Below are 17,968 nucleotides of genomic sequence, written 5' to 3' on the forward strand. Positions count from 1 at the left end.
GGTTGTGCAGTTTGGTTTATGTGTTCTTGTCTGCCTTAACTTTACTAAAGGCAATATAATTATAGAAGTACAAATATATACCAAACCAACTTTACTGACAGGATCCTGTGTAGTAGAATGCTACTTGTAGGTGGAAATGTATAAAAGATAATTTTTTGTTGTTTTTTGGCATGCCTTGTTTGAAAAATATTTAAGGTTTTATAACGGACCATGGGTCCTGTTGGATCATTTGGAATTCCCTTAAATTACATGCAGAATTTTGTGTTCATATTTTTTTACATGCAAATTTGGGGGTGGGGGTAACTGTTCATACTCCATCCAATTTTCAGATGTATTTGAGACCCACATGGGTTTTGAAAACTATACTAATTTAGGGTATTTCTAGTATTTGCAGGTCATGTACCCTAATAGTTAAAAAAATTTGAGCACAAATTTGTATATTTATTTCTAAACTGTAATTGTGTACTCTTGTACTAACTCTTCAGGTATGTTAAAAGATACACTTTATAAGGATGAGCTAATACACCTAAAACTGTATTCCAATGAAAAATCTGGGGTTAGTGCTCTCTCTCTGGAGCAATAACATTGGCCCAAGGAATTACTAGGATTAGGTAAGTCTTTTTCTGAGGGAGCACAGCAGACACATTTGTGTGCCCTGCCCTGGTACAAGTAGAATAAAATGTTGCAGATTAGAGTAGGGATCAGGATCCTCTGTAGAATTTTGGATTATAAGATTTCAAGCAGTGGTGTGCTGAGGGATCAACAATGCAGAAAAGAGGGCCTGCCTATGGAAATAAAAACTAAAGATTTAGCAAAATAATATTTTTAAATTATTAGCAGACTTGGGAGGTTCAACTTTTAGGATTTAGTGGTGTAAATTTATGCCATTCATAAAATTGAGCTGAATTTTTTTTTTGTTTAAAGATTTTATTTATTTGACAGAGAGACAGCGAGAGAGGGAACACAAGCAGGGGGAGTGGGAGAGGGAGAAGCAGGCTTCCCCGCGGAGCAGGGAGCCCGATGTGGGACTCGATCCCAGGATCCTGGAATCATGACTTGAGCCGAAGGCAGACGCTTAACGACTGAGCCACCAGGCGCCCCAAATTGAACTGAATTTTAAGTCTGTTGATGTTCTCTAAGAAAATGAATTCAAAGGAAAATCTTTACCAAATGGAAACTGATTACTGTTAGGAACTTTATAATTTAACACTTTTGCCATTTTATTGATTATTGAAACTGGCTAAATTTGATTTTTTTGTATTCCTAGGAGGGTGAAAGAAAACATGGATGAAGCTTCCTGAATTTTGGCTTCTGGCATGAATCAAGTTCAGAGACTAGGAAGTGCTGGTGTCAGTATTTCCTTTCAGGTCAGTCATTGTCTGTTAAAACATTGTTCCTTGCTTCTGTTTCCTTAGCCGTACTTCCTGATCCTGACTTTGCCGACCTCATGAACATATGTCATGGTCCCCATGCTTTGAGTTAGTGGAATGTCAATGAATAGTTTACAGCGGGAGCTGAAACCTCTGCTTCTCTGCCTGTATTAAGGGACCCCCAGGGTCACTGCTCTTCTCTCTGAGCAAAGTTGGAGGCTAGTTTTATCTCCAGATTGCCTTTGTCTTTCCTCACGGTTAGTATTTGTTTTCAGGTAAAAATGAACTGAGAGTAGAAATGACATATTAAACAGGTCTTTACTAAGAAAAGAAATTCCCTCTTGGTGTTTAGTGATTCCCAAGTCTAGAAGTTCCTTGGAAAGTGTGTAATCCTAAAAATGGTTTAATATCATAAATTCAGATCCGTACTAGGGATGCTAGCTCCATATCTTCCTTGCTTTCACCTTTTGTAAAGGTAACAATTTTCCTATTATTTTGTTAAGTTAGCTATAAAATTTTATAGAAACATTTACATTGTGACCTTCAGGACAGAATTCCAGTGATGGTATACTGGCATCCTAATAGATGCAGAAAGTATTATTTTAAGGGTATTTCTTTCCTAACTACTTTATCTGGTGATGATAAACCATCTCTTCTGTTCTTGCTACTACAAGTGTGGTCCCAGAGACCAGGAGAATCAGCCTTCCGGGCTTCTTGGCAGTGCAGAATCTCAGAACACACAGCTGACCTAGTGAATCTGACTGCCCATTTTAACCCGATCCCAGGGGATTTGAATGAGTGCGTGCACATTGTGTGAGAAGCGCTGACATACGCAAACTTTGAGAAATTTCACCTTTTTAAAGTAGCTGATGCCGGTGCAGGACAAAAATGTGAGAGCTCTGTTTTGCATTCTGTTATCCAGCTCTAGAAAATTAATTTTGTGTAATAATTCTCAAAGCTGGTCCCTAGACTATCTGGGAGCTTAAGAATGCACATTCTCAGGTCCGGCTACTGAACAGAAACTTGGGGGTGGGATCCAGCAATGCAGTATTTTATTTTAAAAGCCTCCAGGTAGGGGTGCCTGGCTGGCCTAGTCAGTAGAGCATGTGACTCTTGATCTCTGGGTCAGGAGTTCAAGCCCCACATTGGGTATAGAGATTACTTTAAAAAATAAGGGGGGGGTGGTGCCTGCTGGGTGGTTCATTCGGTTGAGTGACTATTTCAGCTCAGGTCTTGATCTCATTATGGTCGTGAGTTAGAGCCCTACACTGGGCTCCATGCTGGGCATGGAGCCTACTTAAAAAAAAAAAAAAGTAAAGCCGTCCAGGTAAACTATTTTTTTTTTTTTTTTTTTTTTTTTACAGGTAAACGGTTTTCTGTTGGAGACCCACGAACCTAGGGAGTTACTAAAAAATTAGAATTGCCTTTTGAAATTAGAAAATTACTTTGTAAATATTCTGTAGACCTTTTGTTGGTATTAAATTTTTAAATTGCTGGGGCGCCTGGGTGGCTCAGTCATTGTCTGCTTTTGGCTCAGGTCATGATCCCAGGGTCCTGGGATCGAGCCCCACATCGGCCTCCTGGCTCTGCAGGAAGCCTGCTTCTCCCTCTCGCTCTCCACTCCCCCTGCTTGTGTTCCCTCTCTCGCTGTGTCTCTGTCAAATAAATAAAATCTTAAAAAAAAATTTTTTTTTTAATTGCTTTATTTGTAAGCCCCTTAAATAAAATTTCAAGAAATAATCTCAAAATATGTGGGAAAGGGGAAAAAATTTAATGTGCGTAGGCTAACTGTGCCACAGATCCGAGCTGTGGCATTTTGTGCCTATCAGAGAGACCTTAAAAGCTTGTCAAGTGGATCTCTCATTGGAACTTTAGGATTTTGAAGTTAATTTTGGTAAGATATGAATAGTGTTTATTTAAAATAACTGCTTTTCATTACAGATTTTCTCGTCAGCGGAAAAGAAAGTCATCTCAGGAAGATACTAACTTTTAAGTTTTAGAAGTTAATAAAATGCCCAAGTCTTACTAAAAATTGGGTCTCTTCAGGTTTATCCTTTGAAACAGTGGTTCTCATGTTTTCAAGGGGCAGCAGAACCCCCTGGAGGCTTGTTAGAACAGACTGCAGACCCACCATGTGTGATTTAGAGGGCCTGAGAGTTCTCATTTCCAACAGCTAGTGTTGCTCTAGGGCAGGGACTGCATTTTCAGAACCACTGTTTTTTTGTGTGTGTGTTTTTTTTAACATTAACATATTTAACTCTTTCGGCACTTAATCTCTATACGAGCTCTCAACAAAATACTAATTACAGAGGTGGATTACTGAAGAAAATTTTATAGGTCCAATGTTATTAATTCAGTTCTTGAATATTTTTTAGGTCTGTTGCTCAGTGACTCTAGCCTAGCAAATTATTTTGTGACTGAAACTTCTGTGTTTCCAATGGAAAATATACAGTAGATATTAATTTGCTAACAAAGAATTTACCTTTTTTTTTTCAGGTCATTTTGTGGGAGAAATGCTTTTAAAGACACAGGAGAAACAAGCCAGAAAACAAATTTCATTTCATTTGTGAATTTATTACTCCATACAAGCAGCTTATGGATGTATGAGTAATCCTAACATTTGACATTATGCCTCATGGAGTTTTCTTTGGTTAAAATAATATCTGGAATAATGCAAACTTCCATTTTCATTCAGGTGTTTTTTTTGTTGTTTTTCATTAAGATGTATATTGTGTTAAGACTGTTGAATCACAGACCTGTACCTCTAAAACAAATAATACATTATATGTTAAAAAAAAAAAAAAAGGAAGATGGGAAGAATGAAGGGGGGGAAATCGGAGGGGAAGACGAACCACGAGAGACTATGAACTCTGAGAAACAAACTGAGGGTTCTAGAGGGGAGGGGGCTGGGAGGATGGGTTAGCCTGGTGGTGGGTATTAAGGAGGGCATGTATTGCATGGAGCACCGGGTGTTATACGCAAACAATGAATCATGGAACATTACATCAAAAACTAATGATGTATGGTGATTAACAATAAAATTTAAAAAAAAAGATGTATACCTACCCCTTGGTGTGGTCTTGCCATGGAAAGTAGTGTAGTAACCCACAAATACAGAATAACCAACAAACTTCCCTTTCAACTCTGTTAAGTGGGAACCATTAGAGGGATTGTTTTACAGCCACACGTGGCTTGCCATTTTGGGTCAGTCCCCAGGATAAGGAACTACTTGTGGAATCTGACATTGTTGTGAGAAAGGTCGTGTTTTACTAAAGCCATATATATTTTAGCCCAAAGAAAGCAAAGAAGGGCGGATATGAGCAAGGCAGAGTGTGTTGTAGAGTAGTGGAAAATTACTTTCTTCCAAGTTAAACTGATGCCCAATATTAGGGTTAGATTCTAGCTGGGGTCCTTGGGAGCTTTGGATGTTGGCATAGGACTATTTCCCAATTTTAATTTGGTCCTTACTTGATTGTGACTCATTGTAATTACAGTTTTCTACCTTAATAGTAATGCTCTTCTGTACTTGGAGGGAGATTAAGGCTTAGAAATCCCAGATTTGGTCTGAAAGGAGCATTATCTGCAAGTCAGCACAGGATGGAGGAAAGCAGTGTGGGTTCTATCAGTGGTTCTCTGCACTTACTTAGCCAACACTTGGACCAATAAAGCTTTAAAAATGTAAAACAATTTTAGGGGTTTATATAGTTTTAGGCTATGAAACATTAACTGCATAAAATATTAAAATTTTTCAAATGCTTACCTTATTTCACAAATCACTTTTTGATAATTCTGGTATATATTACAATCCTCCTTTTCCCTGGTCTTTGCTAATCATCCTCCTTGCTTTAAAGACACTAGACTTGCATGGTAAATGCTTTATCCGGTCCTTTCACTGTTGACATTCTGGATGCAAAAGCCTTTTTCCAGCACCAATAAATTCTTACTTGGAAAGCTGCCAGTGTAACACTGGGTCAATTCTAAAAGCACCTGGGCTTCAAACTGCAACCTGACATTTCACTGAAAATAAGACAGGAATGACTCGGGAAGACAGTGTATGCAAATGCCCTGTTCTCAGAGCGAAACCAGACTCCCTAACTGTAGCTGTTCAACATTTGAGTAGTTGGATACTGGATGCTGCTCTTTGGTACTACTGCAGGTAAAGAAAGCATGTATAATATGCTTTGTACTAGAGCCATATTCATTAGAGTGGACCGGATCTGAATGATACAGAACTTAAATTGAATAACCCACCTATGATGTCCTTACTGCCGTATGCACCGGAAAGGAGTAATGGCTGAGGGTGATTTTTTTTAAAGAATTTTATTTGAGAGCGAGCAAGCGAGCTTGGGTGGCGAGGGGTAGAGGGAGAGGGACAAGCAGACTCCCTGCTCAGCAGGGAGCCCTACATGGGGCTCAAACCCAGGACCCCGAGATCACAACCTGAGCTGAAGGCAGATGCTTAATTAACTGAGCCACCCAGGTGCCCCTGATTTTTTTTAAGTTAATAAAAAATCGAGGGGCGCCTGGGTGGCTCAGTCGGTTAAGCATCTGCCTTCGGCTCAGGTCATGATCCCAGGGTCCTGGGATGGAGCCCCACATCAGGCTCCCTGCTCGCGGGGAGCCTGCTTCTCCCTCTCTCTCTCTGCTGCTCCCCCTGCTTGTGCTCTATCCCTCTCTCTCTCAAATAATAAAATCTTAAAAAAAAATTTAAAAAAATAAAATTGAAATAAAAATGTGTATTATTTGCTTTTCTCAGTGAGTCTGGCTGAACGGTGATGCATCCCATTTTGACGATCTGCTTAATGATAAGATAGCCCATGGTGTAGATATAAAGCTGTTACGTATTCTGTATTGTATATACTTTCTAAGCAGACTGCTTTGGTTTTGACCTATAGCACTAAACAAATCTGTAAACCTGGTAAGGTGCTGCTTTGAGAACTGCTTTTCCAGAGAAACCATGGCTCATACTTTGTACACGTTTAAATGTCAAAGTAGCAGCATTATCAGTATTTGATGGAATTAAGTTGCCTCATCAGAGAACCAGCAAGAAACCACTCAAGTGTGAGTCTCTAGACCATTCAAGTCTTCTCCATCCTTAAGAAACCAGAACTTTCAGAGTGGACAGGTGTGCTTTTCATCTGGCTGTAGAGAGGCTGTAGTTTAGAACAAAAGGTATTAAATTGTGTGGCTCTACTACTCCTAGCAGACAGACACAGCCGTGTTTACATGATTCATTACCGCATCTGGCATAACTGGTAGGCGTTGAGATGGACATAACAGGTTGTGTTACCCCAAATAATCAATCTCAACACTTTTGTCTTCCTTCCCTAACTCTGCTTCTGTCAAAATAACTTGCTCAATTTCTCCATAATTAACAGTTTCTTCATCTCTTATAAACAGCTTTCATATTTCTGAACCTAAACTTCTAAAGAAATTATTCATCAGATTTTCTACTGGATTTCTAGCCTAGCCTTGCCTCACCTCTTGGATAAACAGCACATCGCCTTCTAATGTGTGCGGTTAATAGGCATGATTTTCAGAACAGAAATTTTCATTCTTTAAAAACCCATTTCTCTTATATGTATTATTTGAAGGTACCATCTCCCTCACTCTCCCTGACCTACCACTGCTGCTAACTCAAATCTTTCTTTTTTCCTAGAAACTATGAAGTCAGATACAGTGCTAGTCATGCATGACTCAGCACGGATGAAAAAATTCCAATCCCAGCCATCGTTTAGCTAAAAAATTACACATCAGTATCCCCCTTGTTTTGAAGTCCTGAGACTTGAGATACAAAGAAAACAGACCAATATTTGGTGTTTGTTTTATTGAGAACAATGTAGGAAAAGGCAGTATGTAAAGTAAAAATGGCTCTCTGAAATGTCTATACAATGTATGTGGTCTACTATAGGACAGTCTGAAAATTTTTCATTAAAATTGTAAATTATAAAACCAATCAGGAACTAAATAATTTTATACATCTCCATAGTCCAGACTGAGTCTGACTTCTTATTTGGCCACATAGTTCGTAAGAGACTATAAAAGACCTGTGGGGAATCTCTAGAAGCAGTAACTCTTCACACGAAGCACAGTGTGGCAAATAAACCTCGGCTGGCCTTCCCAGTGTTCATTTAGTAAGGGCACAGGATCTGGCTTTTGAAAATTACTTGATGGAGTCCAAGAACAAGGACAAAAGTCCACAAGTAATATCTTCTTCTAGGCCCTATAGTGTCCCGGCTTACATTTTTTTTTTGCTGTATCTTAGATTCTGATTTATTACCTTTTCGAATAATAAAGGATGATTGCAAATACACACAGTTGTCACCTCCAGTTCAGGATCTGTGGCAACTGCATATTACAAACAGCTCAACCTCCTCCCTCGAATCTGCCTACCAAGTTAGAAAGTCATCCTTCAAGGGCAGCAGATTCACACCTCTTAGTGCTTCGGTAACCTGAATATCACATATACACTTAATTGTTTTTAACGCAGAAATTCACCAGGGCTAGTAGAAAATTTCAAGTTAGAAAAAAGACTTCTTTTAATTTTCTTAAATAATTCTCCTATGTACCATTCCACATTGTGGAAAAACTGAATTATGCAGTCTGGAGACAACATCGAGATTTCAGAACACTGGCACAAATACTTACATCTATATTTTATAATATATTAGAACCACCATGTCCTGTCTTAGAGCCTGTAACAGATAACAGGCCTGAAACTGCAAGAGGTTTACAGATGAAACTTCAAATCTGGAGGTGTTAGCTGTGCCAGAGTCCCAAAACAGATCTGGAAAGATCTCCATCCCAACTCTCCATTCCGTCACTGCAGCTGTACTCTGTATGCACCTATTAGCAGCTTAACCTATTGAAAGAAAATAGGCATAAGTATCAGTACAGATACCTCCATCGAGTTCTCTCTTCTTAGAAGAGGGAAAACACTCAACCAAGATTTGTCTGTCTTATTTGGCAATGTTCTCAAATTGGTTATCAATTCAGGGTGTTAGGTTATCACTTCTAATAAAAAAATCCAAGTGCTTATGATTTGACTTTTAGATTATTATAGTAAATAACTGTACTCTTTGTTACATAAGCTTTCGGTCCACCTTCAATGTTTAGTGAACATCCTGGAGACATACATAAAATGTCCTACATTAAATAACAAAGGCCAGAATACAGCTCCGACTGCTCAATACCGGAGAGATGCATCCTTACCATCAGTCCCTTTCTTGACACACAATTTATGTCTAACACATCTGTAGATTCTGGTGCACTGCTATCCCGGAGAGCACTTGTCTCCAGGACAGGCACGCCAGGAACACAGCATTCTTGGAATGTTTTTCTGCTGATGATAAAGTAATCTGGCGTAGCAACAGAAGTAGCTGCACTAAATGTGAGGAAAGGATTTTCACCTTGGCAGAAGGCGCTTCCGTCAACCTTATGAAGAGTTTATTGAGGCCTGCCGCAGGGCTGAACGAGTAAACAAAATGACTATCCTAGGGAGAGGAGAGACACCAACCAGTCAGAGTTTCCTCAGACAAACTTCTACATCTGAGAGCATCACTGTATCTTAGCAAAAACACTTCAGATTACAAAGACATAAAAGAACACAAACTTTATACTTTATATAGGTCAATTTGCTGTGATTACTTTTCTCGATTTATTAAAAAGACACAACTGACAAAAAAAGCTTGTTAAGATTTATCTGCAAAAACAGCATCCAGATAAATCTTTAGGATTAGCATGTATCCAGCCATATACAGCATGAGTGTTAAAAATCCTCATGAACAGTTGATTTTGCTTAATTCAGCCTAAGGAAAGAACTCTAAGTACAGAAAAGGAAACATACACAAAGATTCTTCAAGACCATTTTTTGTTAAAGTTCATACAGCCACTAATATTTATTTTATTATAAACCAAATTTACGGTATAATGGTTACCTAAAGCTACACACATTAACACTGAGCATAAATACACCCATGTTCTAGGTGCTTGAAGCACAGGATGGGTGTATTTTTAAAACTTCCTAAATTTCCTTTAGGTGACTGTAATTATGATGGTGGGAAAAGGCAGAAGATTTAATAAAAATCAGACAGTATGTTTATTATACCTTAAGAATTTATATTCAGGATGTTCTAAGACAGTATGGTAAACGTTAACTTAAGGCATATATATCAAACATGAGAAATCCAGACTCTTACTGACAAAATTTAGGATAATTTTACTTTATAATTAGGGGTTATTGCCTCATTTCCATCTGGCTTAGTTACAATTAACATTTTATTACAACACACAATTAAAAGTCATCTGTGCTTCTGGATTAGAAGAATATACTTTTTAGTAATGAACTACAGAAAATCTTACCAGAAAAACTGGAAGTTGAAATTTATCATTTAAAACTACAGCTTGTACACTACATGGTCCACAGAGCCGAGCAATAACTTCTTTACCCAAAAAGTTGGCATGGAAAATAAACAGCAGGATGCCAGAGCCTGAATAAGGGAGGTGTAAACACAGATTTTAATACCAATCCTACCACGGCCACCTTTCAACTCTGAGGAAGGTGCAGCTGTACAAGTTGGGAGCGGTCCCCTCAGTAAGCCTGGTGGTCTACGACCTCACCTGCTGCCCACTCACGCCAGACAATCTTGAGTCCAATTTCAAAACTTGGTGTTACCTAGCATTTTTCAAACCACAGACCCGTTTTATTTTTTGTCCATGGCACAAATATTTTAAAATACGCTTTTCGACATTAATTTTGGTCTAAAAAAATGAGTATTTAAAAGTTGCTGCTAAATGTGTAAATGTCCATAGAAGCAAACTTCTATGACGGTTCTCTCTGGGTGTGGGTTTGAATGACTGTCCATTTTCTTCCACATAGTATTTTGCCTTTTCCAAATTTTCTGATTAATACCAAAACCTATTTTATTTTGGGGGGGAAAAAACCATGAGATTTGAAGCTTCCACTGAATATCCAAAATGCTGTGCATGACTCACTTTTCTAAACAAAGCCATACTTTTATTATAACAAAACGATATATGAACTCTATGACCTTTCTGGTAAGCCATTTTTAAGATGAAAAAACACTGATCCAGCCCAATTATAAACGAGAGGAGACTTCATAAAAGAGACCCCAAGGAACCATTGGCTTTATTTGTTCTGGTCCCAGGGAAAGGAGGACACGCTGAGCCCCTGGCTCTCTTTCTTTGCCTTTCAAGCTATTTAAGGTTTGTCATACTGATTTTGCTCTCCAGCTTTAAAATGCAATACCCACCCCCACCACCGCCCCCAAAGTGCTAAGGTTCAAAAGAAGAAAAGGCCTACAGACAATATAGGGACCGTTCCTTGTCTTTTTCCCTTCAGCTCCACTATGAATGAGCATCTGATCTGGGACTGTTTGTTACTGCCTATATAGAGAAAGAGAGTGGTGGTAACGCTTCAAAATGGCCTGAATGGGGACTAGTGGTCTACAGTGAAAATCCTTCATTCAGGTGCTGTTTATTCTAACCAAAATGAGTTAGATCTAAGGAAGGTGTGTTCATTAGCTCTACTCCAACAAATACTTGAATTTCATAGATAAAAAATGACACGAGGAACCCTAATCAGTTTGCTAGCTGTTGTTTCACGGTATCAGTATAAATGCTTTCTCCAGCCAAACTAGGTGTTAAAATCACAATCAAGGAACCAAGGTCAGTGTTTCTCAAACTTGAGTGTGTTCGTAAATCACCTGAGATCTCACCAAGGTGTCAACTGAGAGTCAGGCCTGGGTGAGGCTTGAGAATCTGCATCTCTAACAAGCTCTCTGCTGGCCATAGACATTGTGCATGTGCAGAAAAAAATTTTGGTAACCGTAAGGCAGTCCAGATGCACTGAAGCCCGTAAGTTGTGGATGCGGGGAGACTGGCCCAGATCAGCTCAGCCACCCCTACACCCTGTTCCCCAACCTCGTGCTCACTACCCAGCAATGTAAACGATCCACTTGGACAGCTGAAACCACAAATGATTCTTCAACGTCAAGTTCACTAAACACAGGTGTTATGAATAGTTGTCTTTAATTAAATTTTCATGCTATGGCTATATTTTAAATTTTCATCAGTGAATACATACATTTTTTAAAGATTTATTTATTTATCTGAGAGAGCGAGCGAGCATGCATGAGCAAGGGTGGGGGCCCAGAGGGAGAGGGAGAGGGAGAAGCAGACTCCCCGCTTGGCAGGGAGCCCGACACGGGGCTCGATCCCAGGACCCTGGGATCATGACCTGAGCCGAAGGTAGACCCTTAACGACTGAGCCACCCAGGCGCCCAATACATATTTTTTTAAATGGATGTTTTTGTTTAACAAAAAAGCCAGAACCCAGCTTCCTACTTTCATGAAGGCAGTGTTCTTTCCACTTAAACATGCTGCGTCTGTGTTCTAGAGAAGGACCACGCCATGTCATGGTCTTGCCTGCAGAGCAGCTGTTAAGCAGAGGCTAGTTTTCAGATGGAAAACTGAAGTTCCCATCTCCTGCTACTCAACTTTCCTATGGGCCAAGTCACTGACTTTTTCTTTTAATAAAATTCAGGAAAAACACTGATTCTGGGCTCACAATTTGAATTTGAATTTAAATTTTAATAAAACTCAATTTTAACAAAAGGTAGTACAATTATTAAGATCCAACTTCCATACTTTATTTTTTTCCCTTCTCGTGCAAAAAAGGTGGTTTCATTAAAGCACAGGGGACAGGACCCATGGGCAGAAAGAACAGGCCCAACTTCCATGCTTTTCATTTTTAAAAAATTTTTAAGATTTATTTCTTTATTTGAGGGGGGTGGAGGGACAGAGAGAAAGAGAGAATCTCAAGCAGACTCCCTGCTGTGCACAGAGCCTAACTCAGGGCTCGATCTCATAACTCTGATATCATGACCCAAAATCAGTAGTCAGATGCCACCCAGGCACCCCCTTGCTTTTTAAACAAGTGCTAACACAGTGCTCTGTGGATCCCTCAAAGTCACCTGGGATGGTAGGTCTCAGCTGGGTCTCTTTTTTTTCTGCCAGAGTAGCTCTGCTGTTAACTATTTTACATAATTATTATACATAATGGGATTCTGTTAAGGTTATGTTCACAGAGTTCTGTTTAAAAATCAACTGATAGCCCATGGCCATACCACCCTGAACACGCCCAATCTCATCTGATTAAAAATCAGCTGATATTTACAGTGTCACTTTTCAAACAGAAAAACAAAGACTTACCTTCTGGGATGTTCTGTGGCGGTTTGTAATTGAAATCCGTTGAAAAATCTGGCCCCTCACAGAGACGATGACATGCTATTGGGAAAACCGGTTCTAACAGAGCAAGACGTGCTTCAAAGTAATCCCTTATTGTTTCTTCTGCTACTCTTGAAAGTCTAGTCAAAAAGGATAGTAACAGTTGTTAATATCAATGTAGAAAATAACCATGAGTCATATTATCAAACTGCTGAATACCAGTGAGGTCTTCCCAAATCAACCTTTAAATATAACTTCCTACTCATCCTGCTTCCCCGTTCTATTTTTCTTTAGCACTTAGCATCTGACACACTATGTGTCTTACTGTCTATGTTGTCACAGGGAATTTAGGCTCTAAGAGGGCAAGTCTCCTCCCCCTCCCCCACTGCTGTCTCCATCTTCCCGGCCTTCTGAATAGTTCCTGGCATACGGACAACACTCAATACTTATTTGTCTAATGAAAATGAAAATTCTAGGAGCGCCTGGGTGGCTCAGTCTAAGCATCTGCCTTCGGCTCAGGTCATGATCCCAGGGTCCTGGGCTCGAGCCCCACATCGGGCTCCCTGCTCAGTGGGAAGCCTGCTTCTCCCTCTTCCATTCCCCCTGCTTGTGTTCCCTCTCTAGCTGTCTCTCTCTGTCAAATAAATGAATAAAATCTTTTAAAAAAAAAAAAAGGAAAATGAAAATTCTATTAAACAATAAATTTGAGAATTGCCACACACACATACACGTCTTTATAGTACTTAGTTCAGAAGGCAGTTAAAAAATGATCAGTGCTAATTCAGAAAATATTTTTAAAAGATCTTGTTGGGAAGGTAACCAACTCATTTGGTTTGCCCAGGATATTCCGGTTTTAGGAGTGGAAATCCACTGTGTTGGGTCATGGACACACAGAGAAATTACCAGTTGGGTAAGGCTCCCAGCAAAGGCTGCCAACGTGGGCAGACTCACCACACATACATGCCCTTTTGGTTTGTTTTTTGTCTCTCGTCTGAAATTTACCTTACTTTCTGCTTAGAATATAGATCCTGGAATTGGAGTAACCATCACGCAGGCATGAAGATCCAAGTCACACCCTAAGTGTGGTGGAGGAGGAAAAGGGGAAGAGAGGCTTTTCTTGCCCACGGCTGTCTACCCCTGGACTCTGTATTATTTTGAACAATAAACACCTTACTTGTATTAACTAGACTTTGTGAAGTTTCTATTATGTGTTGCCAAAATACTTTTTTTAAATTAGTTTCAGAGGCAGAATTTAGTGATTCATCAGTTGCATCTAACACCCAGTGCTCATTACATCAAGTGCCCTCCTTAATGACCATCACCGATTATCCCTCCCCCCCCACCTTCCCTCCAGCAACCCTCAAGTTTGTTTCTTAGAGTTCAGCATCTCTTATGGCTTGCCTCCTTCTTAATTTTCATCTTATTTTATTTTTCCTTCCCTTCCCCTATGGCTGAGTAAGCCAAAATCATTCTTAAGGAAAAAGCTACTATATTACTTGTATGAACTTTCAATTGAAATAAAATGATTTAGAATTCGTTTGAAAAATAATGAACTTGAACGGATACACTGTGGTACATCCAGACAATGGAATACTGTTCAACATTAAAAAGAAATAAGCTATCAAGCCATGAAGACATGGAGGACCGCTATGTTTATACAGCATTATTTACAATAGCCAAATTATGGAAGCAGCCAAGTGTCCATCGATAGATGATGAATGGATAAAGAAGAGGTGGTATATATATTATTCAGCCATAAAAAATGAAATCTTGTCATTTGCAACAATGTGGATGGATCAAGAGAGTATAATGCTAAGTGAAATAAGACAGAGAAAGACAAATACCATATGATTTCACTTGTATGTGGAATCTAAGAAACAAAACAAATGAACAAAGGAAAAATAAAGAGACAAACCAAAAAACAGACAACTATGGAGAACAAACTGATGGTTCCCACAGGGGAGGTGGGTGGAGGGATGGGGGAAATCAGTGAAGGGGATTAAGAGTGATGAGCACTGAGTAATGTAGAGTTGTTGAATCCTATATTGCACAGCTGAAATATAATACTGTTAACTAACTGGAATTAAAGCAAACAAAAATTAAAAAAAAAAAAAAGACATGGATGAATCTTCAATGCATATTACTAAGTGAAAAAAGCCAATCTGAAAAGGGCAATACTGCAATTCCAACTGCATGACAGTCTGGAAAAAGCAAAACAATAGAGACAGCAGAAAGATCAGTGGTTGCCATGGGTCAAGGGGCAGGGGCAGGAAGGGATGAACAGGCAGAGCACAGAGAATTTTTAGGGCAGTGCTATTCTGTATGACACTAATGGTGGGTACATATCATTACATGTTTGTCAAAACCCCAAAATGCACAACACCAAGGTGAACCCTAAGGTAAACTATGGACTTTGAATGGTAACTGTCATTGTAGGTTCACTGGTTTTAGCAAATGCACCACTCTGGTGACAGATGTTAGGAGGGGAGGTTGTGCATATATGGAAGCAGAGGATAAGTAGGAACTCTCTGTACTTTTGGCTCAACTTCACTGTGAACCTAAAACTGCTTGAAAAATTGTCTATTAAAAAAAAGGAACTACAGATTAAACAGTTTTAAGAAAGCATGAGCCAAATTACGAGCATAACTAAGATTTCAAGTAGATAGTCCTAGATAGGACAGTATTAAATTTCAAAGTTTGAGACCTCAGTAACTGTCAGAAAAATAATTCATATGCCACTTACTAAATTTATGATCTTTTGAGAACAGAAACCCATCAGGACTTCCACTTAACAATCTTCGTCTGAGCAATTATACACAGGCCATTCTAATTATGATGTGTCCAAACAGACTCTGTGACTTAACCATGGCATATTTGCTCACACTTACGTCTCTAAATGATTCTTCAGCAAGTCGTACACCAACACGTTGTTACACTGCTTTGCAAAATGCAGTGCGCTATTTTGGTGCTTTGACAAAATATTGCAGTCAGCTCCACATTCAATTACAAGTCGTACAATATCAGAATTTCCTCTTTTACAGGCCTATGATGGAGAAAAAAGGAGCAGTAATTACTCAGCTGTAAAATAAGTTAACTACCAATTTGTGTTTTCCCCCTTCTCCACACGTGAGCCCAGGAGTTCTTTGTGAAGAGAAAGACAAGAATGTTGGAGAGGGGGAAGAAAACCTGACATCAGGTTTCACCAAGGGTTACAAACTGTTATGTAAACAAACAAGTGGTATGCTCCTTTTACTCAGTGAACAGTACTGAAATCTGTGCTACGTTCAATTTCATCCCTGACTTCTGGGGAAATGGGCAACTCTGAAAAAGATACTTCTGTCCCAAGGCAGAATAAACACCAGGCGTTTCTAAGCTCTAGTGCGCTCCATTTTTCAGACCAAGTCTCTTAGCATCACAAAATAATTCCAAAATTTCCCTAAAAGCCGCTTTAAAGGAGACTAATTAAGCATAGATACAAATTTGAATTCGGCAAATTTAAGATGGACCTGGACACAGTTCAAAGACCAATTCTAGAGTAAAAAGACCTACATCCATGTTCTCTCCTGTCTCTGTTACTTACCGGCTATGGGACTTGAAGTTAAGTCCCTAATTCTGAGTCTCACTGTTTCCATTTGTCAAAAGGGGATCACAGTACTTCTGCCTCACAACATTGAGGCCGCAATTAAAAGATATATTGTAAAGGACCAGGGCAAGCCAGTAAGCTTTCCTACAAGAACAAGGCCATCTGGTGTGCTACCACTTAGTAGCACAGCTTAGATACTACAGAGTAGGTTTCTAAGCTGTGCAAGTGCTAGGTCAAAGGGCATGCATCTCATGGTAGATCTGACAAATGCTCTTCAAAATGATATAACCCCGTGGTTCTCACTGGGGTGATTTTGCCCCACCAAGGGAATTCAGGCAATGTATGGAGACATTTCTGGTTGTTACAGGGTGGGTATTAATGGCATCTGGTGCAAAGGTTAGGGATGCTGTTACACATCCCACAAATGATCTGGCCCACAATGTCAGGAGCGGGAAGGTTGAGAAGCCCTGCTGGAACCAATTATATGCCCCACATCAGTGGGTGGGAATGGTTTCTCCACACCCTCACACTCTGGTAACAACCGAGAAATATTATTTCTGAGATGAAAGGCTTTTTTCAATTTTGTTTCAAAAATTTCTGAAATTTAAATTTAAATTCAAAAATTTCTTAAATTTCTGAACATCTCTCCCCATGTTTCTTTCTTCTAATTCTAAAAACCAATTTAATATACTAAATCCTTAAAGCTTAAGGAACCAGTACCAAAAAAACCCGAACACAAACAAAAACCAAACCAAAACAAAAAAACCAAAAATGAAATTTAAATACAGTTATAGGCAGTCTTATTTAGACAGTAGTTAAACATGCTTTAAGCTCTTCTCTACGAAGAAGCAACAGTCCCTTGGCCCCTTCCCCTCTGGACACTGCATTCTTCCTTTGCAGATTAACTCCTAAGTGCCTGCTACATCCAGCATCCACCTCCTCAGCCCCTGCAGTCCCACACCCCTCAAACCTGAGAAACGAGGGCACCAACACCCTCTCCAGTGCTCCTTCCCAGTGGCATTTCTCAGCCTCCTCCTTTGGCATCTCTGCCTCAGCAGACACCGCAGGCCAGCTCCTCCTTGAACCGCTCAGGATACTTCTCTCTCCTGATCTTCCTCCCCCTTCTCTGGTCTTTCCTATGTGGCTGCCTTCCATCGCTGCTTTTCTTTCCCTTCCAACTCTCAGCGGTGACCCCACTCTCAGCCTAGGGCTGCAATTGTGCGGTCTATACCGATGAGCCCAAATCTGAATCTATAGCTGAACCCTCTCTCCTGAGCTAAAGATGCACATGTGAAACATCATCTGAGCATTTCCAGTTCAAATGCAACCGTACTCCCATTGTATACTGCCTGAGTTCCCTAAATTAGGAAATAGGATTACCAAGCATCACCTTCAGTTACCAAGTCCTGTGAATTCTATCTTCTTAAACCGCTGGTCAGTCTACCCACTTTTATCTCCACTGTCACTACCTAGGTACACACTATTATTTCACTTAATTTTAAAAATGTCCCTATAAGTCTGCAAACTGCTTGTCTTTTTAACCAATCTGTTCCCCGTACTGAACTAAGGAACATTAAAAACAACCACTTTTATTCTGATTATGTCTCTCTCCAGCTTAAACCTTTTAGTGGCTCCCAATTGCTCTCAGGATCAAGTTGCCCTAATTCCTCGTCCCAGATGTAGATGGTGTCCGTGCTCACTGCCCTATGTGCACACCTTTATGCGCCAGACTACTTATTTGCTATTTAGAATGTACCTGGTGATTTCT

The 17,968-nt window shown here is 39.7% G+C and overlaps 1 protein-coding gene and 1 long non-coding RNA gene across 4 annotated transcripts in view; one reads left to right on the forward strand and one right to left on the reverse strand.

Moving 5' to 3' along the window:
• The first annotated feature begins 1,014 nt into the window (after nt 1-1,014).
• On the forward strand, nt 1,015-4,060 carry LOC118009610. Its single transcript, XR_004678982.1, has 2 exons — nt 1,015-1,367; nt 3,867-4,060. It is a non-coding gene; the product is annotated as an uncharacterized LOC118009610 (long non-coding RNA).
• A 3,129-nt stretch (nt 4,061-7,189) lies between these two features.
• MPHOSPH8 (M-phase phosphoprotein 8) overlaps nt 7,190-17,968 on the reverse strand; it is a 53,129-nt gene continuing 42,350 nt past the window's right edge. For 2 of the 3 annotated variants that reach the window (XM_035003766.1, XM_035003765.1), the window contains exons 10-13: nt 15,506-15,660; nt 12,603-12,757; nt 9,732-9,859; nt 7,190-8,863 (exon numbers count right to left, since the gene is read on the reverse strand). In XM_035003766.1, the coding sequence (XP_034859657.1) occupies nt 8,615-8,863; nt 9,732-9,859; nt 12,603-12,757; nt 15,506-15,660 (687 nt within the window). In that variant the 3' untranslated portion in view covers nt 7,190-8,614. The remainder of the gene's footprint in view (nt 8,864-9,731; nt 9,860-12,602; nt 12,758-15,505; nt 15,661-17,968) is intronic. The other variant, XM_035003767.1, reaches the window with a different exon arrangement.

This window comes from Mirounga leonina, unplaced genomic scaffold (assembly GCF_011800145.1).
Source record: "Mirounga leonina isolate KUSES-001 unplaced genomic scaffold, KU_Mleo_1.0 Mir_127, whole genome shotgun sequence".
Taxonomy (NCBI): Eukaryota; Metazoa; Chordata; class Mammalia; order Carnivora; family Phocidae; genus Mirounga; species Mirounga leonina.